Here is a 27142-nt window from a genome sequence, read left to right on the forward strand (position 1 = left end):
TCTCAGTTTTCTTTTCTAGTAGTACTGTGTAGGTGAAGAATGTTGAAGAGTTGTTGCTGTTTTTCATAACCATTGGCTGACTTCTGGTTTTCCTATAGGGGGAAGCTGGGCCGATATCCTCCTTGGCCAGGAAAGGTGAGTTCTAGAGTGCACTTCACTTACTTTTTGGTGTTCTCTTTATTGGAGTAACATATTTTTATTAATGTCAAATTCAATGTGTAGATCTACATTTCCTGCAATATTTCAATTGACCCACAGCATGTTACATAAACCAAAGTGAATGTAGACCAGTTTAGGTGGGTTTTGAAATCAATTGTACCCTGGATGTAGCTACTTAACCCTTTTTCTGTCTTTCTGAAAAAGTGCTTTCCCTTTCTTCATAAATATGCCCTGACACCACCCTCAAATAAAATGTGCAATCAGATCTTATGAATGAAATAAGTTCCATTTGTGTTCAGTGGGACTTTCACCCAAATGACAATGAATAATAGCCCAAGGAAAATTTTGAAGGCTAAAGATTTATTTGTAAATGTATTTTTGTTTTGCAAAAGCTCCAGATTTAGGCCTAAATATCCACCAGAAGTTCCATGATGTTATGCTAAGAGATGCCATGCTGGTGGAATCGCACATAGTTGGCCTGGCCTGCAGTTGCTGGGGGCAGGCTCTTGGGGGCCCTGTAGAGATTAATTGGTTCAGCCGGGCCGGTGAAAAGGAGTTGCCTCAGTGGCATGGTGTGCCCATGTCATTCGTACCTTCAAAGCTACTCAGTCTTGTTCTCTTGTGCTGTTACTCTAGATCTGCAGGAAAAGCATGCTCATGTACCATAATTCATTGCTTGGGTTCGATTCTCTTACAGAAATGCTGTCAGCCTGTTTTTCATTCTCTGGCCTCTCACAGTTCTGCTGTGTATAAAAGAATGGAACATCTTAGCAAAATTTTAGTAGGAGGAGCTCAGTGTGGGCGTTTCAATATCAGTTCAGTATCTGTGTGCTAGAATCAAAGGCACAGTTACTGCAATTACTTTATTTCATTATTTGATACATCACCGATTAGTACAGTGTTTGATTGCTTCCATTCACTCGGATAAATGATTGACGAGTGTGACAAATGTCTGGATTTATCTCCTGAAAAGCTGATGCTTTTGTAGCATTTACCTTGCAATCAGTTTGTTACTCTAGGGATAATTACAGTCTGTCCTGATGCTGTGTTGTGTATGGTGTACTTAACTATGCAAAGCCTGTTGCAGAATTACCATCTAAACTTAGTCTATATCAACATAACTGGCGTGATTGCGAGGCATCATGCTGTGAACAGCATAATACACAGATAGCCTCATTTGCTCGTTGATTGACATGAGTGGTGCAAGTTGTTAGGGTACATCCTAGTGACCCAGAGTCCTAAAACGTGTTACACAAGTAGTTTGACATAATTGATTTCCAGAAAAATCTCAGAATGAGATATTTTTACATATACCTGTAAAAACATGTTACTTGCATTTTTGTAATAAGCTTAGCCCAAAGTTTTAAGAGTAGCACTGCACTCAGGAATATGGGCCTTCTTTTTCTGGCGTGAATATACCTTTAGTTACAAGGTATCCCCCCCCCCCCCAATAATCTTGTTTCACAAGTCTTTACCAATACATGCAAAGATTTTGGAGCGGGTTGTGTGTGTGGAGAATGTTTGAAAAGTTCCGTTTTTATTACCTCTAATTGTGGCTTCCTGTGTTTCTCTCTCAGATTGTTAACCCGCCTAAGGACCTGAAGAAGCCTCGTGGGAAGAAGTGCTTCTTTGTGAAGTTTTTTGGGACTGAAGATCAGTATGTACCCACTTCTTTTCTGCCAGGGGGATCTATTTTTAAACTTTAGAGCCTTTGTAGAAAAGCTGGCACAGTGCAATTTCATGACCAGTAAAATTAGTCTTAATTTATCAGCTAGCAACAGAAACCTCTAGAGCCTATGTGCTGGTCAAGGCTGAAGAAGCCGATGTACCAGCTTACCTAGGCATCGGAAATGTCCATAGCTTTTTTTAGACAGTCTAACACACATCCACATTCCCTGCATTAGGAAGAATTTGACAGCATGTAGTTGGCATTGAGATTTATATCAAGGCTGGGGAACCTGTGGCCCTCCAGATGTTGGACTTCAGCTCCCATCAGCCCAGCTATAATGGCCAGTGGTCAGGGATGATGGGCATTCTAGTCAAGTAATACCTGGGGGGCTGCAGGTTTAATGTATGGTTTGTATGGTTTGTTAATTTGAAAGTCAGACTTACATATTGAATATTGTTGCAGTTGATATCAGTGATGTCCAGTGAAATAGGAAGAAACTGGTTGGTGTAAAAAAACTGAAAAGCAATCTAGTTCATTCTCTCCCGGCCCCCATCAAAGGCAGGCATTTTTGACCGTCTTCTTCATTTGCAAAATTCAGACTTCTGGGTTCCATAAACATGTGGAGTAGGAAGTAAAGAGGGATCTCTGTTGCATGTACAGAGAACCAAGGGAAGGGGTCAGGCATTTGCTTCATGGTGGATTTTGCAAACAGTTTGGTCTGCACAGCCCATTGGGAACTGCGTGAACAACCCCAGGAGAAGCTTCTATATTGTATCATAATCATCCATCCCTCTGTTTCTGCTTCAAGTCTTCCCGTGCTTGAGGAGCTGGAGCCCAAACTGCATCAACCACGTACAAGAGAGAGGTATTAGCAGATTCAAGATACAATAGAGGTTTGCGGGTGCTCAGTAATCTTCAGTGGAAAACAACAACAAAGAGGTTTGGGAAATCCCCAAACATCCCCGTAAGACTTCAGTGATACAAAATGTTGAAGGAGGAAAAATAAAAACCTGATAACCATGTGGAAGGAGAAGTGTAATGGGGAGTGAACAAAAAGTACTCCGTGTTGCTACATTTTGTTGCAGGTTGCACTTATACAAAGTATTTTTACTGAGATATATGGACCAATGAACTGATGCTGTAAGCACCCACATATGATAATTTCATTTAAAAACTGGACCATTGTGTCAGCAATCAACACATTATACTTTAGACAACAGCATAAACTCCTCCTTTATACTTGTTTTTTCTGAAGCTTAAATATTTGGACTGACAGTGCCACACGAGAGAGTGCTTATTTTCTAGCCAGGTATATGTCCTCTAATAATTTGGGCATACCTGTCAGTGCTTCAAGGCTGTTGCTATTCCTCACCCTTAGGTAGTTCCATTTTTTTGTAAATTCTTTAAACTGGTTTTAACCTTACATTTTTATATTGTTGTAACCTGCTATGGGAGCTTATAGTGAAGAGCAGGTAGGAAGTAATACAACATCATGAGATGGGAACAAAAAAGAAGGGAGAAACTGCAGTATGCTTTTATTTGCACTTGAAAAGTGGGTGAAATGGTCTGGAATGCTGTTTAGTTCCAGCATAGATTAATGAACAGATTGAAAATGAAAACGTTGATGTACCAAACCAAACTAAATAGCAGTATGGCATGTAGACCAAACCAAATAGCAGTATGGCATGTAGTTTATAACATAATTTGGTGAAGGAGGTTGGCTAAAGAGCAAGGCCTGAGGAATGTCTTAATCATGTCCTGTTGAATGATTTCTGTCTGCTGAGCAGTGGATATTTCATTCAAGTACGGACTACATCTTATGTATAAGGGAAAGGCAAGATATAAGCAGGGCTCTGTGTGCTGCAATTTGAGGGGGGCATAGAAGATTGTATTGCAAAAAAATAGTTTCCTGAGGCAAGCAAAGTAAGTTTCTAGCCCTTACTGCGTCTATAGAAACAGGAGAGTTGATGCAAAGTACATTTAAACTTTAAACTGTCCTGTCATCTTTGGCTGAAGGGCAGTATATAAAATTATTAAATAAAAAATAAGAATTTCTATTTCTATAAAATAAAAAAAATCATTCAGTGGCCCTTTGTGACCTGTGTCTAATCCTCGGGTGAGCCTTTGAGTCACAGTCATTCACTTTTAAGTGGGAATTTAGTTTCCATCTGACAAAGTGTGATAATGCTCTGTTAATCCTGGTTATCTCCTCCAGTTTCTGTAATGGAAACAAAGCAGTACCTCCAGTAATGAAGCAGCATTCAGGCAAGTGCTCTCCACCCATACTTTTGAGGAAAAACAACATAAACCTGAAGTAGTCAAGGAAAAAACCCAATGTACCTTCTGACAAACTAATTTACAGCCCATTTGTATAATATTTGCAACAATAACAACTCATAATAATAATAATAAATTGTTAATTATACCCTGCCCATGTGGCCAGGCCTCCCCAGCCACTCTGGGTGGCTCCCAACAGAATATTAAAAACACGATAAAACATCAGACATTAAAAACTTCCCTAAACAAAAACTATATGATATTTTTCACCACTCAAAGTACTTTACATGCGTTATCTTATTGTGGTCTTTAACAGACACCCTGTAAGGTAGATCAGTATTATCCCCAAAGTGCGAATAGTGGGGGGAGACTGAGATCGTTAGGCTGAATTCATGGTAGAGGTAAAGTTTGAACCAGGGTCACCCTGACGTAGTTTAGCCTCTTAGTTACTACGCCACACCAGCTCTATGATTAGGAGCATCATATTATAGAGCCATTTGGGAATATGACTTAAAACTGTAGGTCTTGCCAGATGCAGAAAATTTGTGCATCTAGGAGAGTTTCTGGCATATTGTGCTGGTATGCCTGTGTGTGCTATGTGCATTTCACAAGGCTTCACAATGGAAGACTTCCCAAGTGACTTTTTTGTGCTGTATTTGGTTGAAACAACCTCCCTCTCCTGCCAGAAACAGGAAGTATTCATGTTTTTATAGTGTATATCTCCCTAAAACAGTTGATTGTAGGCTTCTGGGAAGAAACTGAATAGTCACAGTTGAGCTTTTTTAATTGTTTATTAATGCATAAATATTTAACTGAAACATTCTTTTTCACCAAGTAGTAGCTCTGGCTTGTGGGCCCAGTTATGTCCACGAAGCCTCTCCTTTTGGCTTGAGAGACCATTTTAGCCAAGCCACAGCCTCCTGCCCTGAATGTGATGTCATATACGATGTCAGGGTGAGGGAGGTAAATTCATATATTGCTGCTGAAACTCTGTTTATGTGTGCAATTTGATTAGAAACTGTTGCCTCACAATTCAACTATTTGTTTATTTTTATTTATTTTTAAAGGCAAGTTTCTAGTAGAAATATTCTTGGACGTATGTGTCTGTGAATCTTGAGAAATCTTAACTCTTTGAGGGTTTGCTGAATAAGACATTCAGAGTTAGATATAGGGCTTTAGTGCTATGCTTGCCTTCGTATTCTTCCCCATAGTTCCCTTTTTCAGAATAAGCAGACAGGTGCTAGTCATACAGCTTTCCTTGATGCACACTTGAGTTACCTCTAGGCCTGGGCAATATATTGCCCAGGACCAGTACGTGGGGGCAGACTGCAATGACAGTTTCACACAGTGGTCTTATCACTGATGAAAATGTCACCACTCTTGAATCCCACTGCCCCCAGCGCGCTGAGGGAGAAACAAGCTAACTGGGAGCTGGCAGCAGAGGGACTCAAGCGACAGCAATTTCACCAGCCATATAGCACTCTGCCCCGGCAGAGGGAGAATCAAGCTGAATCAGTGAGGTGCTGATACAGCATGTTCCTTCCTCTGCTTCTTTAAACTGTTTGGCTGGGGAACGAGCTGCTGCCCTCGCCTCAGCCAACCAGTTTTATGGAGCCACCGGCTCACACAAAGCAGCGGCAAGATGGGGGCTCCATTAAAGTACTCCCCCCTTGCCAGCTGAGAGAGCCCCAACCCTGCTTGCACACCAGTAAAAGCGGGATCAGGGCTGCTCAGCTGGGGAGTGCAAAGCCTGCTCTTCCCAACTGAGAGCCTCGCCTGGTTGCCTTTTCTGGGAAGGTGTGTTGCGCCTTTCCTCCCAGAGAGATAGAATAGAATAGAATCATAGAGTTGGAAGAGACCACAAGGGCCATCGAGTCCAACCCCCTGCCAAGCAGGAAACACCATCAGAGCACTCCTGACATATGGTTGTCAAGCCTCTGCTTAAAGACCTCCAAAGAAGGAGACTCCACCACACTCCTTGAAGCCTGCCCAACCCGGTGGAAGGCAGTGTAGAGTCTCTTAGTTGCTGTTGGCGGGCCCAGCGCTCTCCAGCAGCCCCTCTTTGCAAGGCATGGATAGGGTGGCTTCACTCGGGAGGGTGGGCTGTGTCATTCCTCCTGGGGTGAATGAACCATCACTGGAGGAAAGAGATAGCACACCGGCACTGGCGACGGCATTCAAACGCACGAAGCCTGACAGGTTCCATGCACTTGGCTTCTGTCACTTTGTCTGTCTTCGGGAAGTGGGGGTCAAGCGGGCAAGGTAGCTCACCCTCCCCCCACGCCAGCAAAGGCAGAGGGAACTTGGCCAGGGAGCCCCAAGGTCCTTGCTGCTCCAGCACCAGCAGCAGGGGACTCGGGGCTGGCTCTTCTGGGGGCAGGAGCTTTGCTGCCCCCAGTGGAGCCTGGCCAAGGGGCCTCAGCTGAGGGCAGGAGCCTTTCCCTCTGGCTGAGCAGCAGACTGGGGCCAGCTGCATTGGCCACAGCCTGCAAGGCGCTGGGGTGAAAGCGCTTCAGCTCTCACAAAGAGAACTGTGGCAGTTTTACCCAGCATCTCACTGGCTGGGGCCAATGCAGCTTTTTTCATCATTGTAGTATATCGTCAAACTGTAGTGATACGCTGCAATGTTGAAAACCTAACATCGCCAAGCCCTAGTTACCTCATCACATAATTTTAATTTTAATTACCGTATTGGCCTGAATATAAGATGCATCCGCAAATAAGCCGGCCCTTTAAAATTCAAGGCATATTTGCGGGTGCTGCCCGCCTCCTGGCACTGCCTCCCCAAGCCGGTGCCAGGGGAGGCTTGGGAACGGTGAGTAGGTGGGCTTCACACCACTGCCCTGCGCTCCCGGGCTGCTTCCTGGAGTGGGTGGGAGCTGCACCACTTTGCTGGCAGTCTCTCCCCCCTCCCACTTCCTTAGGGGGCCTGGGAGCAGCGGGCAGGTGGCGCGGCGCTGCCCCACGCTCCCAGGCTGCTTCCTGGCATAAGCTCATGGTGTAAGCACTGGGAATACCCAACGCTGAACATGAGTACAGTGGTGCCTCACAAGACGAAATTAATTCGTTCCGCAAGTCTCTTTGTCTTGCGGTTTTTTCGTCTTGCGATGCACGGTTTCCCATAGGAATGCATTGAAAATCAATTAATGCGTTCCTAGGGAAACCGCCTTCAGACCTCTTCTGAAGGCTGGGGGGGGGGACAAGGGCTTTTCTTCCCACCCCCAGCATTTTAAAAAACCCCGGGACAGCGGAGGACTTCTCCGCTGTCCGGGCGATCTTAAAATGCTGGCGGGCGGCATTTTAAAATCGCCCCGGGACAGCAGAGGACTTCTCCGCTGTCCGGGGCGATTTAAAAGCCCCTGGGAAGGCAGGCAGGGGGGACAAAGACTTTCGCCCCCCCGCCCGCCTTCAGAAGGTGTTCCCGCCCCGCCGCCCGGCTTCGGAGCAGCGTTCCGAAGCCGGGCGGCGGGGGCAGGTGTTCCCGCCCCGCTGCCTGGCTTCGGAGGAGGTCCGAGGACAGTGGGGAAGACGCGCTGCGCGTCCCCGCTGTCCCGGATATTTCCCTATGGGCTGTCGTCTTGCGAAGCAAGCCCATAGGGAAATTCGTCTTGCGAAGCGCCTCCAAAACGGAAAACCCTTTCGTCTAGCGGGTTTTCCGTCTTGCGAGGCGTTCGTCTTGCGAGGTACCACTGTATAACCAACTTTAATAAGTGAATGGGCATTTTTGGTTTTAAAATAAAAATAAAAGGCAAAAGCTCTCATTCTGGTGACTTATGGCTGCTGTTTGTAGAAGGAATAGTGCCAGAATGGTCATATACATGGCCTAGTTCATAATATCTTCCCCAATTTTGGAACAAAAGAGCACAACTGTGATGCCAAAACAAGGAAAGGAGTTAATCCGTACACATTCTCAGTGCCCAGCCTCCTAAGGCTGCTTTGTGCCTAACTGCTTACCTAGAAATAAGCTCAATTTAATTCATTAGGACTTATTTCTGAGTAGGTCTGGCTAGCATTGCACTGTATATTACTAATATGTTTTGTCTGCAAGCTTAAATATTTGTGTGTGTGGATATGTTAAGTCAGGATAAACTGCTTTAAAACACTAAAGACTGAAATCAATAGTAGCATAATTCTGCTAGGACCAATTCAAGTCATAGAAGAAGTGAATTAAAGCTTTTTTGAATTCATAACTTTTATCAGACTGGGTGAGTATAGATTGTGAGGAAGACAGATGTAATAGTTACTTGGCATAATGGAGAGCCCTGTTTGTGATAGTAGTTGAAGATTGAATGAGGGACAGATTGCACAGGTTGCTCACCGGGGCAAGAAAGGCTGAGCATATAACAACAATTCTGGCCTGACAGCGCTGATTATGAGTTAGTTTCCAGGCGCAATTCAAAGTGCTGGTTTTGACCTATAAAGTCTTAGGTGCCCCCCCCCCCGAACTGACCCAAACCCTGCAATCAGCATCTGAGGCCCTTCTTTTTGGGCCCCTCCACAGGCGTTGTGGAAGATGGCAACATGAGAAAGGGTCTTTTCATTGGTCTAGCTCCCTGTTAGTGGAATGCTTGCTCAGGGCAGGTTTGCCTGGCACCATTGTTGCATATCCTTAAGTGCTATGCAAAAACATACCTTTTTAATCATTTGGATTTTAACTATCAGTGGCCTTTTTGTGTTGGTGAGATGTTTTAATGTAGATGGTTATTTTCCAATGCTGGTTTTAATGTATCTATGTGTTTGGTTTTTTGCTTAAAATATTCTAACTCGCTTTGAGTTGCTGTGGCAAAAAAATGACTAATAAACTTCATAAATAATAATTTAAAAAACCCTTTTTTTACTTAGACTTTTGGTTCTAATAAACAAATTACTCTACTATTGCTTTTGGATACCCTTTTTCTAATGGAAAAATTTCTTCCCACGTTGTTTTGTCTACTAAAACTGCATACTATTCCTTGGTGTGGTGCTTAAAAGTCAGGTGGAATGTGATTTTCTTGAGTTGGTGTTTAAGCATTTTATTGAGGCAACAACTCCTTTAAACAATGGTTTTTGCAACTCCACTGGAATTCTGTAGATAGAATATTGATTTATCTTATAAAATGATATGCATGGATTCTGGTTCTTTGTTTCTGTGACAGAAGTTGTAAAGTTAATAGATTACATATAGCAACATACCTACTGAGAAGGAGAAGTTTCATTTAAAACATGTCATTAGGAACAAAGTCTAGGACTTGAAATATCAGAATTGCTATGGAAATGCATATAAAAGAAAACAGAAGAGGTGAATAAGTTCCCCTTCATTCTGTAATAGTTGAGTTCAGTTAAAGACAGGTGTTTTTCCTAATTCAGCTAGGTGCTGCTAAGGAATCAGTGTTTTGCACAGGTATCCTAGTTGGACGACAAACTGAAGAACAAAAACCAAAAAAAACCACCATCACGCTCAGTTGTTTGGGAGTTGAAAGTCTGGCAGTGTGAGGGGTATCACCAGATTGAATCAAGAAAACCAAAGCAAAACCTTAATAGCTTAATTTATCCAATTCATTATACGCAAAATAGCTCTTAGTCAGAAGTGACTTCTGATTTCACTAGTGATTTCCTTGAACACAGAAGACACTCTCACATTGAAAACCAGCAGTGGCATCTGAGGAAGAACTTCTGCTTGAAAAACATCAGGCACAAACATGTTTGAGATGTGGTTTGTTAACAAGTAAACTGCTTTTTCAGCACCTTGGGTTCACCTCTAATTGAGGAGGTATGGGAGGGAACGCTTACAGATAACTGAAGTAGTATAAAGTTAGCTAAGAAGAGGATTTGCCTTTGGCGCTAGGTAGTATGCCACTTGTGAAAGTACATATGTTCCAAGGAAGGCTCTTGGAATACGGTGGGGGTGGCGGGACAAAGTATTCAGGTTTTGTCCACACATCTTGCTTGGAAGGGCTGCCAATTACCTCTGGGAGCGATATGACTGGAAAATACCATTTTCATTTCTCTTTTATTAGTGCTTGGATTAAAGTGGAGCAGCTGAAGCCTTATCATGCCCACAAAGAGGAAATGATCAAAATTAACAAAGGCAAGAGGTTCCAGCAAGCTGTGGATGCTGTGGAAGAATTCCTCAAAAAAGGCAAAGGCAAGGACCAGGTGAGTGTCCTTTCATTTAGTTTTGCCTCCTGACACTGTTCCCTGGAATAATGAATGAAATGCTTCCATTTTTACTTCATTGCCAGGTAGGTGTGACAGACTATGTCTCAAGAATTATACTATGGAACAGTGATTAGGATCACATTTAAAGTTGTAAAGCAGTTAAGTTTCACAATTCTGTCCCCTCTCTGACATCCTTAAAGTGAACAGTGGCAAAAGGATCGGCTGGATCTCCTTACAGCGTTGGAATGTGTTTGCTATGCACTCTGGAGTTAGAACTTTTTTTTCCTCATAAAGTAGGTGTCTGCCTAGAACACAAAGCTGTGCTTTGCCTCTCCTTGTCTGTTCTAAATAGTAGCTTGAACCTGCTAAAACCCTGAGTTCAGGGTCCTTGGCATTCTTCGGATATCTGGCAAAACTCATGTTTGGATTTTGTGAGTTTGGGGACAACAAAATCCATGCCAGCTTGTGCCCCTTCTTTTCCTCATCCTCTCTGTTCTGTAATCTCTCAGGCTTCTCATAACTCCACCGAAGAGAAGAATCGGCGGAATTCGAGTGAAGAGAGGGGCAAGCAGTCAGTGGGAGAAGAGAAACACAAAGCCAATTTGTCTGAAGGGAAGCCGAAGAAGAGGGTGTCTTCCATTTCTTCAGAGCGAGGCTCAAAATCCCCTCTGAAGAGAACGTATGAGCAAAGCCCCCGGAAGCGAGGGCGCCCCCCTAAAGATGAGAAGGTTTGTGTTTTGCATCTCCTCCCATGCTCTGTGAGCTTGTCCAGATGGAATGTAACCTTAACAGCCAACCAGATGACTTCATTGTTGTGGCCATTTGAAAAGTTGCATGTGTTAACTGTTCAAGGGTCCACCAGGCAATTCCTTTGTTCCTCAGCCATAATCATTTATATTAGTTGGCTCTTCCAAAGTGCTCAGCTTTAGAAGTTTCATGGAGTGGCTCCTCTCTCTGGGAAATCCAACGAGATAACACCATTTTTCCATCTTGTTGCACGCTAACCAAGGAAACGGAGCACAATTTCACCGTCAATAGTGGTATATGTTAACATCTCCATCTCATTTGTGCGTTTGGTCAGATGACAGCCCTTTCCATCTCATCCTTTCTCCGGTGCGGTCAGGCTGGAAAAGGGCCAGTTGCCTTGATAGATGAGCACGAAGAAAGCTTCTAGAAGTGGATTACGTAGTCAGAAGACGTCCGTTTCTATGCATTCCTAATTCTTTGCCAGCCTTTGATTGCTCACCCCCCGTTGTGGTCTGTCCCATCCTTGGACACTTGACAGATGTTCACTAGCGGAACGTGGCCACCTCTATCTATTCAAGAAAGTTGGAATCTCCTGGCGGTTGATGTTACCTACTTCAATTCTTACCAGTTGAATGGATTACTATAATGCTAATGCTCCACGAGGCTGAATCTGAATGCCACTAAGAAGCATAAGACAGGATTACTAATCAGCTAAGATTTACTAGAATTGCATTCCACTCATTTTCAGTTGAATGGTACAAAGTGCTTCCCTCTTTCTCGCTGCCATCTTTTATTAGGTCACAGTTGTGACTCTCATCTTTACTAGTTTGAGGTTTAGATTCCTGCAGTCTGGGAAAACCATTATTGATACTTTATTGGTGACTGACCAGATCCCTGCGTTTAGATGTGATGAAGCTGCTTGCAAGTAGGATTTTCCCTGAGATTTTATTTTAGGTTATACATTTCCAAAACAGTTGGCTTGAGGGTGTGCATATTTGCTAACTTGTTCTTTTGGAGAGTGTATCAGTACAGTGGAATCTCGAGTTGCGAACGTGATCTGTGTGGGAGGCACATTTGCAACCCACAGCACCGCCTCTGCACATGCGCATGACGCGATTCGGCGCTTCTGCGTATGCACAAAGTGCGGTTTTGGTGTTTCTGCGCGTGCGCGAGCACCGAAATCCGGAAGTAACCGTTGCGGTACTTCCAAGTTTGGCACGTCCGTAACTCGAAAACGCGCAACCCACAGCATTCGCAACCTGAGGTATGACTGTAGTAAATTTAGCCCTTTTAATTTCAGAAGCATACTAAGTCACTGGCTGAATACCAGGTGAGGGGGGTGTCCCTTTTTACATGGTTGATTGCAGAAATGTTGGCAGTTATGGATGGATTTTCTGGCTGATGGAGCAGCATCATCAAGAAGTTTGGAAAGAAAAGAGGCTACTGAAAGCAACAGACTTCTTGATGACACTGCTCATTCAGCGACCACTGCTGCATACTCTCTTGCCCATTGAAGAATATTCAGTAATTTTTCAAAATATAATCATCAAAAGAGTGTGGGAGCCCCGTTCCAGTGGAGGAGAGCCCTGCTTTTTTAAGAATGGCTGTTGGACCAGGCTTTGTATAGATAGCACTGGCTGTGACAGTCCAAGTCCTCTTGGCAACTGAAATGGTCCTGGTTTGTTACTGTTGTGGAATCTCACTCTGCCTAAAATCAAAAGGGATTGCAAGCTGCTGTAGAAGATGGCTAGAAAACATCTCACTGAGAAGTCTATTAATCTGCGCACTAAATGGACACTGGTTGGTTGGTTGGTTGGTTGGTTTAGCCTTTTACTTAAAATGTGGTGGAGATGGGAGGTTTAATGTAGGAGGATAGTAGAGTTATTGTTGTCACCAGATTCCAAAGACGGTGATGCTATAAAATGCTTCCTAGATTATGATGAGGCTATGGCAACTCTACACCTTCAGGTGATTGTTGTAAAATAATTTATACCCACCTTTCAACCCCTGCAGATGTCTTTCAAGGTGATAGCTCAGTGGGTAGAACGTATGACTCTTAATCTCAGGGTTGTGGCTTCAACCCCTACACTGGGGAGAAACTTCCTACAGTGCAGGTGGTTGAACTAGATGGCCCTTAGGGTCCCTTCCAACTCTACAATTCTGTGACACCAGTCATCACATCACATCCACACACAATGTTTAGAGGTTGCAGAGCAGTACTGGATGACTCTTGTTCGCTCTTTGTTTATATTCAAGAGATCCAGTACCATATACATGCATTTTACACGGTACGCAAATTCATGGTGATTCCAGGGGTAGGAGATGAAAATGATTGTTCCTGATCATAGGTTTGGAAGGAATGGGAAGGTTCTGCTATCATTCAGGGCAATCTCTCCACCGCCCTAGCCAAATCAGCCTCTACAGTCCAGCCCCCCACGTATATGTAATATACAAAATACTTATATACACACAAACTGAAGGAATTTACTGCAGAACCAATAGAACCAGATGGCACAGGCTTGAGAAGACAAGCAAGGGCGTCTTTACCATCAGCTCTACACATTTTCGCTCAAAAGTAATTTCCATCAAGTTCACTTCATTTTAGGTAACTATGTATAGGATTGTAACTATCAAAATGCAGCATTTGTTTGGCAAAAGATAAGGAGCCTATTATGTGACTGGGTGGCTATTTTGTTACTCTTGAAACTCTTACACCAAAGGGATTTAATACTTAATAAGGGTTGCCAATGTGTGGACTTGGCCCAGCTGAAGATTGATGGTAGAGTTGTAAGAACTACCATATAAAAAGAATCGTGGCTTGGAATAGCCAAGGTTGATAATATGAATCATAATGTTTTGGTCCGCTGAAAAACCTAAACATCTTAGCCAGATCATTTATTAAAATAGAAAGCAAAAAGTGGTGGTGCTTAGAAGACATGCAGTGAAAATTGGCCAAGATTCCAAAACCAGTAAAGATTTTGTCTTTTGTTCATCGCTTTCCTTCTCCCTCAGCAGTAGATATAGGTTAGAGTGTAATGTGCTTTTGGCACAATTCTTCATTCCAGAAATTGGGAACTGTTAAGAAGAAACTAGGTTAGAGGTGAAGGGTGGGTTCTGTTTGAGTCAAGGAAAGGGATGCAAATTGATGTTTTTATATATATAACAAGAGGTTAATAATGGTAGAAGAGCAAGCTGAGATGCACTGTGTTCTCAGTACATCTCTCCATGACAATAATGGCAGAGGGAAATAAAATAAGATGAGGGAGTCCTTCTTGGAAATAAATGTCATTCTGGCTTGTGAAATTTACTGGATAGCATGTATTGAATCATTGTCATGTGCATTGATTATGTTACGTTCATGATGTTAAGCACACCTAATAGGGTGTAAGTCTTAGTGAACCTGGGGGTGGGGTGGGGACTTGCTTCCAAGTTTACAATAGGATCTTGCTGCATGGATTATTGCTTGATTGCTTTGAGTCACCTTGAAGCTGCTAAAAGTCCTTGCTTATTTTGGTTAATTTGCTTTTATTGGATTTATTGTCCATGCCACCCACCCCAAGTTCCTAGATATAACAGAAATTAAATCAAATCAATAAATTAACCCATTTTTTAAAAATACTGTACGTTACCAGAATTCAAATTATCTCTGGTCTCATTTAACACTACCCATTAAAAGCTGGCCCCAATAAATTATTACTTGCCCAACTTTCACCAAATACTATAAGCTCAGACCTTGGGAAAGAGAACATTTTTTATTGTAGTCAACACTTCTCTGTCCTCTGTGTATAGAATACAGATGGACCCTTCCTCACCATTCATTCCTTTCCTTTTTTGCACATGAGAGATGACACTCTCCTAACCAGCCCAGCCATTTGCTCCTAGTGCAAACCCCTTTCTTCCACTGAGAGTTTTTCATATGCCATTTTGCAAGCATGTTCCACTACTTGATTTTGGAAGTTATATTCCTTTGTAAGAGCAACATTTTCCAAAGAGTGATTGGGGGATGTGGAAGAGGAAAATATGCTTCATTATATTTGTTACATATTCATTTAGCTGCTATTCAAATATCCTGCGCACAGAGTTTTGGGATTCTGTCCGTAAACTTTGTTCTTATTCAATCTCCTCCTTGCTTCACAGGATCTGACAATCCCTGAATCGAGCACAGTGAAGAGAATGATGACTGGCACCATGGCTGGCTTTAAATGGCCACCGAGTGTAAGCGAGGTGATTTAATTCTTTGTCTTTTCCTCAGTGGAAAAAATTCTAGCATTTCTGCTGTTGTACGAAGCACAGTGGGGTGGAGCACAATAATCCTCTACTTTGCATACATCAGAGTTTCTTAATGGAAGGCTTGGTTCCCCATATTTTGTGCAAGAGACCCGCCCTTGCTCTTCCATTTCCAGTCCTCTCTGTGCATGACTTGCATCATGCCCATTTTCCAGTTTCAAATACTCACCTCTTGTATTACTTCATCTCCTCTCTCTTACTGTCCCTATTCCTGTACCCATCTCTGCATTGCCCTGGTTACTGTCTGTTTCATATGGGCGAAGGGAAACAAGAGGAGGAGCCACTAGGCTCGTTCTAACATAACACTAAACCATGGTTTAGCATGAACTGAAACAAACCTGAATAAAGCCTTGGACTCACCATCAGCCAAGAGAAGGATTTCTGCAGTGTTTAGATTTGCTTCCATTGAAACCTGGCTTATTATGTGCAAACCAGGCGTTGTGGTTTAAAGATGTTTTGGTCAGCTTCTGAGCAAACCAACTACTAACCATGGATTATGAAGCTGGCTTGCTCAATTTAATCAAAGCTTGTTTTAAACCTCAGTTATATTGTGATGACAAGTTAGATTTCAAATCTATAGAAGGCCTTCTGGTTGCATGGGAGAAGATGATTTGCTCTTGCTCATTCCAGCACTTGTACATAGTACCAAACCATAGTTTACGGTTGCATACAAACCAGCCCACTGTAGAAGAGGCGTTACTTTTCCATGCATTGGTGCTTTAAGTTGGGTCACCTGGTGCCATGGTGATGCCAGGTGATTGACAGTTGTGTAGCCCTGTTTACCTATCAAAATGGTCGGGTTGTGTGTGTGTGTGTGAGGAGCTTGGGATCTGGCCATTCCTCATTCCTGGCAAAACCCATTCTGCAGTCTTTCAGTCTTAAGATGACAGTAGTAGTCTTCATCTAATAGCCTAATTTAATTAGTCTAATAGCTATGCCCTAGCTTCTTAAAACATTTTAAAATTAAATTTATATAAATAATAAATATATTTTTATATAAGTCATTTCTTAGGGCAGCTCTTTAAAATGGTTTAAATCACATACCATGAACAGTGCATTTACTAGTATTTAAAGGTCTCTGATTACTATTGCACTAGGCATGCCAGGCCTGAGAAGCAAGCTATAAGCATGTTCTTATATATGTTTACTCAAAAGTAAGGCCCATCTATTTCAGTAAGGCTTATTCCCTGTTTACTTGTAAAGTGTTCTGAGAAACTGACTTTGGAAATATATAAAAAAGCTGTTACGTTATGAACATAGTGGCTCAAATGCAAAAATATAACTTGTGAACATGAACAGAAATGCTCCTTTCTTTCATCATTTTGGGGGCTAGAGAAAATAACTTGGGAAATGGGGTTGAGACCCACAAAGTGAAGCAATGCAGAGCAAGATACCACTCTTCTCCTTGCCAGAAACACTAGCATGCTCAACTTCAAATTTCCTATTCTCTCCCACCCCTTAGACTCCAATGTTATGTAGTTATAGTAAAGAACACACTACCAGGCAAAATCCCTGCAACACAGAAGTCATGCAGGTCTGTTCTAGAAAGAAAGGAGGAAAGAATCCAAAGGCAAACACACATCATGTTCAGAATTTGCTTTTTGCATAGCTCAGTATGTTCATTGTTGCCTCTTTGATCTTTGAAATGCAATACTCATAAGCTAGGAGGTAAGGGTAGAAGCTTAGCAGCACAGGTGATTGTCTGGGGCTCCAGGGCTACCACTTTACAGCCCTCTGGCAGCAGTGAGGAGGCAGCAGGACTTCCTATAAAGAATGCAGCAGTTGGCAAAGTTGGTAGGGCAGGGTTAGTCAATGTGGTGCCCTCCACTGTTGCTGAACTCCCATCAGCCCCAGCCAGCATAACCACTGGTGAGGGATGAAGGGTGTTATAGTCTAGCAATGCCTTGAGGGGCGGGCACCACATGGGCTACTCCTGTACTAGGTCCAATAGCAGAGAGGGGATAGAACTCATGGAATTGTTGGCTGATAGAAGTCTTGTCACATGATTCTCCCTGCAATTTCCCCTCCCCTCCTACCCTTCATTGCTCAGTTCTGAGGGCCAAACTACACAAAAAATTAAATACATCTTTGCATTTGGCTTGCAGGGTTTTTAAATACAAATTTCCTTCCAAACCAAATTTTGTATATTTATCACAATTATTTGTTTGCTTGTTTATTTATTATTAGTAAGATTTGTATACCGGCCTTCATCCGAAGATCACAGGGTGGTTCACAACATAAAAACACAAAATGTGAACCCAAAATATATAATAAAACAAAAACAAACCAGTAATCTCCCGCCTGCAAACACATTTAAACAGCCATAGAATGTTAAGCAGCCAAAGACGTGGTTATAGAAAAACATTTTTGCCTGGCGTCTGCAGATAGGTAATGAAGGCATTCCAAAAAATGGGAGCCACCACAGGAAAGGCCCATTTTTTGTGTTTCCACCCTCTGGTCCTTTCGTGGAGGAAGCACACAAAGAAGGGCCTCAGAGGATGATCTCTGTATCTGGGCTGGTTCATATGGAAAGAGGCAGTGATGATGAACATCAAAACCTATTACACTGTTAATGCAATACCAATTGAATCTTGTCTTTTTCTTTGTTGTGTGACCATTGGTAGACAATATAAGGAGGGGTAAGGATGATTAGAATAACCAGTCAACACCAATTATTAGTTGAAGAGTTGATAGTGGCTGGTGCCAAGAGGCAGAAGATAAAAGATAAAAAGATAAAAAAAGATAAAAAAAAGTAGTCAAAGTAGTTTCTGAGATATCACCTTAGGTTTGGTTTTTTGAATTGGCAAACTGTGTCCCTCACCGTTTAATATTTATCAGAAACATGTCACTTAAATTGATGATTTCCATCTAACATGAACATGCTCTTAGAATGGGTAGTACTTAACTGATTTATTTAAAGGAGTAATAAACCGCTCTTCAGACAAAAAAAAAAAGGCTTCCTAAGTGACTTATTAAAAAAAAAAAAAAGATTTGAGAGCACAGACCTGTAGCAGAATTTTAAGCATGTTTACTCAAAAGTAAATTGCTTGCTGCTTAATAGTGTGCTTAGGATTGCAACTTAGAAACCAATACATTCAGATGAGTCCTGTTTTTAAAAGGAAAGTGCTTTTATGGGATATATCACAAGCTTAAATATATCCCAAGGAGTCATTTTCAAGCAGCCTCCCATAATGTTGCCATGGGTGGCTTTCACTGAAGAGGCTATTGTGTGTATTATGTCCTGGAAATTACTTTCCTTCTGCCAGTTCTTTCTGAGCTGAACTCCCCAGCCTGCCTCTCCTGGACTCTCTTAATTCCCACCTCTATTACCGAGCATAATGATAACTTCTTGACACACATCCTGTATTAGGTACAGAGATAAAAACAAGACTCTTGCTAGTCTGTGGCAGACATCAAGGAGTCTCCTCAGAATTGAGAAAGTGACGACCCATTAAAATGTGTGTGGAGGCTTTTCAGACTTGAAGTTTGGTTGCCTTGGTTTCTAAGTTTGCCTCTTTGCAATTGCAGCCTGTGAAAGATGGCGACCCTCATTTCCATCACTTCCTGCTTAGCCAGACAGAGAAGGTGAGCAATAGGTTTGGCTGATGAGTTCATTGCTTGTTGCACTTCAGGAGTTGAAGTCTCTGTGCCAGGTTTCATTAGTTTTGCTTTGGCATTCATATGTGAAAATGCCTTTAAAGCTGAGCTGTGACATCCTCAGATTTCCTTGAGGAACAGCAGTTTTTCACTTGTACATATGGGACAGGTATGATTTTAAAAGTTCCTGGAGCAGGTCACCAGAAGTTGCGCATAAGGCAGCTATAGGGAGATAACAGTCATTTATTTCACCCCACATGCATTTCATAAAGATTCCTCCATCCTAAGGGAGCATGGTTGGGGAGTAGGAAATAGGATGTTGCCTTATACTGAGCCAGATCATTGATCCATCTAGCTCAGTATCACCCTAAGCCTAGACTCTCCACTGACTGGCAGCTGCTCTCCAATGCTGGTGATTGAAACTGGGTCCTTCTGTATGCAAAGCAAGTGCTCTACCCACTGACCTGCAGCTGTTCTCCTGCAATAATTATTTACTTGGGATTTTTTTTTTTGCCAGATCTCTCTAAGCTTGGTTCTTCACCTATGAGTTCACAGTGTTATCTGGGATTGCCCTGGAGGGAAGGTGTTGAGCATAAGAACTCTCTTTCTCATACAGAAAGTAGGGTGGGGTGTCTCTGGCTTGATCATAATTAATTGTCTATTCATGCTGAGTATATAGGCCTACTTGCCCTGCAAGACAGCAAAAGAGTTTTCCCCAAAATTTGTTATTTTCCTTTTCCTCTCTATGCAGCCGGCTGTTTGCTACCAAGCCATCACAAAGAAGCTGAAGGTGTGTGAAGAGGTATAGCAGACTTCCTTTTTTACTTGCCTGCATTAAAGTTTTGAGACTGCCTGTTTCTGTAAAGTAAAATTATCTTTTATGGCTGTGTTTTTTCTACCCCTTAGGAAACAGGGTCCACGTCAATCCAGGCAGCCGACAGCACGGCTATCAATGGCAGCATCACTCCCACAGACAAGAAGTAAGAACCTCCTTTTCTTTCATTTCCCTCTGATTCTGAAGGCTGCCGTGTCTGCCTGTTGGCTTAAGGAGCAATTTGCAATATAACACATATGATACATATATGTAAACAGTTATAACAATTGCATATATAAAACATTTTTAAAAACCATAGTTATATGTGTTACAGCAGTTGAAAATAAGATCACATATGGAAAACTAATTCAGATTCAAAGCAGATACTAGTTGGGATAAAGATTTTAGAAGGCTTGTTAAAAGAGGAATGGCTGAGTGAGTTTGTGTTTTTAATCTGTATCGCCATATTATAAAATATAAGGGTGATGTACAACAAAACATTAAACACCATTAAAAACAATTCAGAGAATCACTAAAGTAACTGGCTAGTCTAAACATTAGAAATTTAAATAGCTGCAAAGGCCTTCCAGGATAAAAAAAAGGCTCCAAGAGATGCACGAAAGTCAAAAGCAATGAGTTTCTTGAAGAAGAGCATGATCAAACTATGATAAATAAAATTACCAAGACTTCCTGGATATCGTAATGAGCCTGCCTGCTGGTCCGATGAATGCATTTTGAAAAATGAAAGTTGCTTTTATCACAACTCTAGGGTCGTTGCATGAATGTGCTGGGAGTTGCCTAGTCTATATGTGGGTGAAAGCATTGTCCTGCAAGGCATGTCAGGTGGCCTAATCTGTTTAACCACCAACCCCAAACCACCAGACACATGGGTAGAGGCGGAAGCATTGTACCTTCCAAGAACAGCACTGTGACACTTGTGTCCTCTGGCACTTCCTGTGCTCCCCCCCCCCTCTCCTTTCTAGAGTGACAGGAGCTACGGTTGCACTTCCTGCCTCGCTCTCGGAAGCAATTTCCCTCCTGCTCCGATGCAGAACAGGCTGTGGCCTGTTTGTCGCTGGAGCTGTCTCGGAATGTCCGTTTTTCAGGCTTGCTGAAGGGAAACTTAATATATAACAATGAAAGTATTCAGGTAAACCCTTTCCCCTTAGCAATTCGGAAGCAGACAATGCGTCCCTCTGGGTTGGGCTCTGTTAGTGTGAAAATGTCTTAGCAGTGGCTTGCCGCAAGTATCTCATGGTGGTTTAGTTAAGCATTGCAAGTGCTGCCAGCTGTGAACTGAACAGCAGACATACAGGAAGCTAAAATGTGTTAGCTTTATTAAGATCAGTTTTGAAACGCCTTTGTTAATTGAGGAGGGAAGCAGTCACTTGTACTCTTTGTAAGTTTCCAAGGGTAATTTGTCTTTGTTCCATTCTGGTATCCCTTGTTCTTGCCACTGCATCTTTATAGTTTACTTAAAGTGCATGCAGGGCCCTCTCAACCAAAATTCTTCCAATACCCCCCTCCCCTCCTTACTAATTTGGATAAGGAATGTTGCATGTTAGCAGTGGCTTTTCCTAAGCATGAAACCAGAGTGACTGCTAACATGTGAACTGTAGCTTAAACAAGCACTTAATCCTATTTAAGTGGCATGGCAGAAAGATTTACAAAAACATAAGTGACTTTTGATCTGTGAGTTGTCACCAGGATACCAAATGCTGTGTTGAGCCTTCTGAGGCAAACTTGCTAAGAGAGGGAGTTGCCCAGTCATTGCTGAACTGTACTCAAATTTAGACCTTGCACACGCAGACCCAAGACATTTTTCACTGCACCGTCCTAGTCCGTTTTGTGCTATCAATGAGTATGACTTTGTGCACCCAGTTCTTGGTCCTCCTAGGATGAGGTTCTCTTATCTGCCTGAGCAGAAAGTAATGTCTCTTTAAGTCTGGACTGCTTGTTTAGGCATGCTGTATAGAGCAGATTTTTGATGTCTGTCAGCCATTGGCTTTTTGCTAGGGATATAAATGTGATCCTTTTGGTGTTCCTGCTCCTGAGAACATTGGTGCTCACTCAATAAATCCTCTGTTACTATGAATTACGCACTTTGCTGCCTGCCTCTGTATGTCTGTTTCCATGAAGCTTGAACCCCACAAGGCCTCGAAGAGCCTCTGCTTCTAGATCTCCAACCTCACATTAAGCCCTTATGCAAATTTCCAACGCTACAAACTTCCTTCTCTCCTTCCCAGGATAGGGTTCCTTGGCCTTGGCCTGATGGGGAGTGGCATCGTGTCCAACTTACTAAAAATGGGTCACACTGTCACGGTCTGGAACCGGACTGCTGAAAAGGTGAGTTCATTCTTTGGGAAGTATGAGGCGATATCATACATGATCTTAGTCACCTAGTCTAAGCTTATGCATCTGCAGAGAAACTTCAATATGAAGCTTTGGCAACTTTCAGCTTGGCTGACCTTAAGCCATCCTCCCAAATATGAACAGTGGGGTTTCACTGAGCTTGGAAGTATAGTAATGAGGAGAAGCCATTTAGACAAAAAGTATGCCTTTCTGTCAGTCACGTCTGAGACATGCATTTCTGAGCTCCACCACTGCTGTGACAAAGTCAGCTTAAATTATCACACCAGAACGTAGTAGCCATGGTAACATTTTCCTTCCCTCTGCTTCATGTTCTTTCCTCTCATTTTGTGCTATTTTTGTGGCTAGTAGCAGAAGCTCTGCCTTCTGATCTCTGGAACAGCTGTGCCCACATCATTCTTGTATCAAGTTTTTGGAGATGGATTTATTTATTTGAAGCATTGGTTTACCCTGCCCTTCAGCCGAAAAGGCTCCTGGAATAGCTTGTATATGAGATCAGTAGCATACAAGCCAGTCCCTTCAGGCTTGCAACCTAACAGATACAACACAAGAGGGAAGAGAAGCCGACTCAGGCATCAGTTCGTAGTGAACACATAAATAGCTTTTGAATGGGAAGATTTGAATGAGAGGAGGCCAGTGGCAGCCTGTCTCAGCAGAGTCAATGGAGTGGACCCTGAAGCCCCTCTGCTACAGCCAGCTGGAATGGCTAGTCTATAGATTGCTTGAGCACAATGGAGTGAAAGATAGTGTGCATGTCTAATTCTTAAAAGCAGTGATCAAACACACAATGGTCCCCCCCCCCCCTTATTCTGGGGTGAAAGCAATCAAGAGACTTGGTTTCAGAGCTACCATCTAGCAGCCTGTGACAGCAGGGGAATGGCCCAAATGTTCAGTGCCCACACAGAGATGATGAAAGCTAGTGCCAGGACCCATCCCCACCTACTGCCACCAGTAGAAAGTAGCAGGTTGTCTTCTGTCATTCAGGACAGGTGAGGTTTTCTATTCCCCACCAGCCCACATGGGCTGTGTTTTGGAACTGGGCTCTAGCTGTTGCTACCTGTTTGGCTGTTAGAAGGTAGCCTGCTATCATTGGCCTCTTGAGCTGAGGGCCTGATAAGTTGCTATGGAACTCCTGGGGTCTTTGGAGTACTCCTTGAAATGCACTGCCTAAAGTAAGGGAATAGCTAACCACTCTAGAAAGCAGAGAAGAGAACCTGACATCACTGAACGTGATCTCCACACCCCAGAAAACAAGGTTCTTCTAAATAGCCTAGCCCTGTTTCATTTTGTTCATGTGAATGTGGTCCAGAATGCAATCCTCTTCAGTTCACCATGGGCACATCAGGGTCCCTGGTAGAGCGAAGCCAGCTTTGACCTTTATTATTCAGTGGTTTCCATTTCTTACATTTGGGTCTGTGACTTTTGCAGTGTGATTTGTTCATCCAGGAGGGGGCAAGGTTGGGAAGAACCCCCGCTGAAGTGGTCTCCACCTGTGACATCACTTTCGCCTGCGTATCTGATCCAAAGGCAGCCAAGGATGTAAGGATTATCTCTTTTTCTTGCACGCTCTCACCTTTCTCTCAGTGCTGTACACAGCGCTGACTTTCCATGACCAAAAACTCTTCCAAAATATACTGAGTCCTGATGAATTAATCCCTCCACTGATTCTAGACATGAATCTCTGCAGCTCTTTAATTGTAAGCCAAGAAAGTGCAGAAATCATATTCCTCATTGTAAGCTTCCTATAATGGATGCCCAAAAGTTTGTCTGGTACAGTAATTCCCAAACTGTGCATCAGGGCATGCTAGTGTACTGCAAGAGAGGCTGAAGTGTGCCTTGAAAAAATTAGTAAACTGGAGGCATCCTCCATTCTGTTCTCCTTATAGCAGTGAGGGCCCGTGCAACATTGATTAACCCTCCTCACTGTTTACTTAACACACACACACACACACATATATATATATATATATATATATATATATATATATATATGTGTGTGTGTGTGTGTGTGTGGACATGCTAGAATTTGAATATTTGAATAGTATCAGAATATTCAGTTGGAATAAGTGTGTGCTAGGATTCCCTTATGCAATTGCTGAAGGATGCAGGAAAAGCCCAGAAGCATCACTGTTGTCTTGCCTTTACTGGGAAGGGGGAAATAGGAGGTAGTGGTAGTTTCAAGGAGGAAGCCTGGCTGCTGTTCTAGGAACAGAAATTGTGAGAATTAAGAGTGAGGTGTGCCTCGCAGTTTTAAATCATAGGTGGAAACTGATCAGAGTATCAAAACATGGCTCTAGTATTTAGAACAAGGTCAGCCTGTCTTTTCAGCTGTGTGTTGACATTTTCTGCCCAAATGCTTAATCTTCTTCTAAAAGCTTTGCTGTCAAATGACTGGAATAGTTCACAGTAGATTTGGGCAGAGCTGGTTACTTTTGCTTTTTGTTTTCTTCATTTTGTGTGGTTGCTGATGTAGTGTATGTTTATAATTTTCATGATCCTGTTTGAAGGCTGTAGTCTAAAGGCAATATATAAAACAAATAAAGGACTGTGCGCGCTGTGGGATAGGACAACCACAGTCAGCCACAGAAGCAAATTGTATCACTTCACAGTTTAAAATGTTTTAGATAACTTTATTGTGACTTTTCCATAACTGTAGCCAACCCTGTGAGAGGTTGCTATTGTTCCCATTTTACAGCTGAGGAACAGAGGCTGAGAGTGACTTGGATGAGACCACCAAGAGGTGGAGCTTGAACCTCGGTCTCAAAGGCTGAGGTCATATGGAGTTTAATTGGTGTGTGCTTTCCCAGTAGCACAATCCTAAAACCTGAGGCTACTAATAGAGGGTGGAATAAATGCTTGTGCTGCAAGTTTTGTAGCTCTTATGTGGCTGTAAGAGTAGGCTTGAAAAACTGTTATCTGTGCTTAGCAAAATCTCAGAAAAGCAGCAGAGAATCCCCTGGCACAGTTAAGTATATTTTTCTATTTATTAAGTGATTTTGCTCCAGGGTCCTACCTAAGCTCATGTTATCCATACAACTCAACCAATGCACAATACAAGTAAAATACACAAAAATAATTGTGTGGCTGAGTGTATATGAAGCAGAGTAACACAAAATGTATGATCTGCTCCTCCTAATAGGACCTAAGAAGCTACCATTGTGCCAGGTCAGACCAAGTCCATCTAGCCCAGGAGTTAGGCAACTCTTCATCTGCTACCTTTTTTAAAAAGGATTTTCCCTCCCTATATCATTTAAAATGGCCTGCTGTCATAACCAGCACCCATCCAGAGCCCTACAATGTCAACACAATAAACCAAGTCTTACCCTTGCTGTTTTATATATATGTAACTGCAAGGCTGTGAAGTTAATAGAATGGGAGGTTTCATCCTTGAGTAAGAAGTTGGGCTGCATGAATTTTGGATTCCTTTTGAGTTTCTGTTTTATGCAGGTGCTACAGTATAGCACTGCAGATTTGTGCGCATGCTCGGCTGTGAGAAACTAGTCTTATTTCTGTGTGGTCCAGTTCCTCCCCTCTGCCTGGAACTGCAGATAGTAACACATCCTAATGGAGCTTCAACCAGACATCCCTTATCCAAGATAGAGAGAAAATGTAGCCTAAGGCAGTAATGCCATCATCTTCCTGATCCTTTGTTAGAGCTTCCTTAAAACTATCCTCTGTCTAAAGTGAGCAGCAGCATCCTACAAGGTAAATAATGTTGAGGCCACTCAAGTCATGTAGGCACTTTCAGCAAGCCCTTGTGCAGAGATTGTTAGCAGGAGGCCCTTTAGCATTGGCACAGGTGGATTTCCTTTGCAGACACCCTATTGCTCTGGCGCTCTTCTATTCCCACAGCTGGTGCTTGGTCCTAGTGGAGTGCTCCAGGGTATACGTCCAGGAAAGTGCTACGTGGACATGTCCACCGTGGATGCAGACACTGTTACAGAACTGGCTCAGGTAAGCATTGCAAACTGAGTGCCTGGTGTTATTTTAAATCATGTAATAGGGTTAGCTCTCCTTCAGGATGGTGTTCATTCACTCTTTTTCTGCTACATGCAAATTCTGCCTTAAAAGAGCCAGGCAATTTGCAAGCTTACTAAAAATTGAGACCTGTAACCAGAGATTCGGATTTTTGATTCAAATGATTTGTGAAAGTCTGCCTCATCTCCCTGTACCACGTTCTCTAAAGTTCCATGTCTCCATTTCCTTCTTGCAAACTGTATGCCCTTTTGCACACACATGCACATGCCTACTGTCCTTAGGATCTCTGAACTTTTTCTTCGATCTAAAGAAATGGTAGCCAGTGTGGTGCCCTCCAGATACTGTTGGAGTCCACGAACAACTGGACGGCACCAAGTTGGCTGCCCCTAAATTGATGTGACCTTTCAGTTCCCTCAAAAGTAGCTGCGCTGTCAATAGTCTCTTGCTGACATACTCAACATTAGCCAATATATGTGGTGTTTTCAACTTCAGTGTCACCACAGCAGATTATCCCAATAGCTAGAGGGAGTTCATGGGTGCTCCTGTCATTAATAGGTGTTTGGGGTTTCCTGTAATTCCTGATGGTTTTCAGGGTGTAGCTTTCCTCTTTGACCTCTTGGTTGGTGCAGTATGTGTGTGCCCCATGTGTATGTAATTGGGACATGTCTTCTCATTTCTTCCAGGTGATCGTATCCAGGGGTGGTCGCTTCCTGGAGGCACCAGTTTCAGGGAACCAGCAACTCTCTAACGATGGCATGCTGGTGATATTAGCTGCCGGTGACAGGGGCTTATATGAAGACTGCAGTAGTTGTTTCCAAGCAATGGGGAAAACCTCTTTTTTTCTAGGTAATACCTTCCATCCCAGAGCTGAAGAGAATCATAGTAGGCTGATCATAGGCAGAATAGAGTTTAAGCCCACTGAATTAAGTTGGCTTTAGGGTGCCTCGATTTGTATAGTAAGGATGGGCAATCTGTGGTCCTCCACACTGTTGTTCAACTAAAATTCCCAGCAGCTCCAGGCCAGCTGATGGCCAGTAATCAGGAGTTGATCTGTAGGGCACCATGTTGCCCACCCTTGCTATCAGTATCTCCATTCTGAGAGGTGG

At 42.8% G+C, this 27142-nt stretch overlaps 1 protein-coding gene across 13 annotated transcripts in view; it reads left to right on the top strand.

The window, feature by feature from the left end:
* Window positions 1-27142, top strand: part of GLYR1 (glyoxylate reductase 1 homolog) — a 44348-nt gene that overhangs the window by 10829 nt on the left and 6377 nt on the right. For 2 of the 13 annotated variants that reach the window (XR_014213591.1, XM_082199151.1), the window contains exons 2-13: window positions 99-135; window positions 1737-1816; window positions 10102-10240; window positions 10753-10971; window positions 15128-15214; window positions 18806-18862; window positions 19626-19676; window positions 19781-19854; window positions 21935-22034; window positions 23487-23597; window positions 25911-26012; window positions 26720-26882. Coding sequence is in view for 12 of the 13 variants with exons in the window: in XM_082199151.1 (XP_082055277.1) it covers window positions 99-135; window positions 1737-1816; window positions 10102-10240; window positions 10753-10971; window positions 15128-15214; window positions 18806-18862; window positions 19626-19676; window positions 19781-19854; window positions 21935-22034; window positions 23487-23597; window positions 25911-26012; window positions 26720-26882 (1220 nt within the window). In the remaining variant the exon portion in view is untranslated. The remainder of the gene's footprint in view (window positions 1-98; window positions 136-1736; window positions 1817-10101; window positions 10241-10752; window positions 10972-15127; window positions 15215-18805; window positions 18863-19625; window positions 19677-19780; window positions 19855-21934; window positions 22035-23486; window positions 23598-25910; window positions 26013-26719; window positions 26883-27142) is intronic. The other 11 variants (XM_082199156.1, XM_082199158.1, XM_082199159.1 and 8 more) reach the window with 11 other exon arrangements.

The sequence above is a fragment of the Podarcis vaucheri genome (assembly GCF_965113315.1).
Source record: "Podarcis vaucheri genome assembly, chromosome: 14".
NCBI lineage: Eukaryota > Metazoa > Chordata > Lepidosauria > Squamata > Lacertidae > Podarcis > Podarcis vaucheri.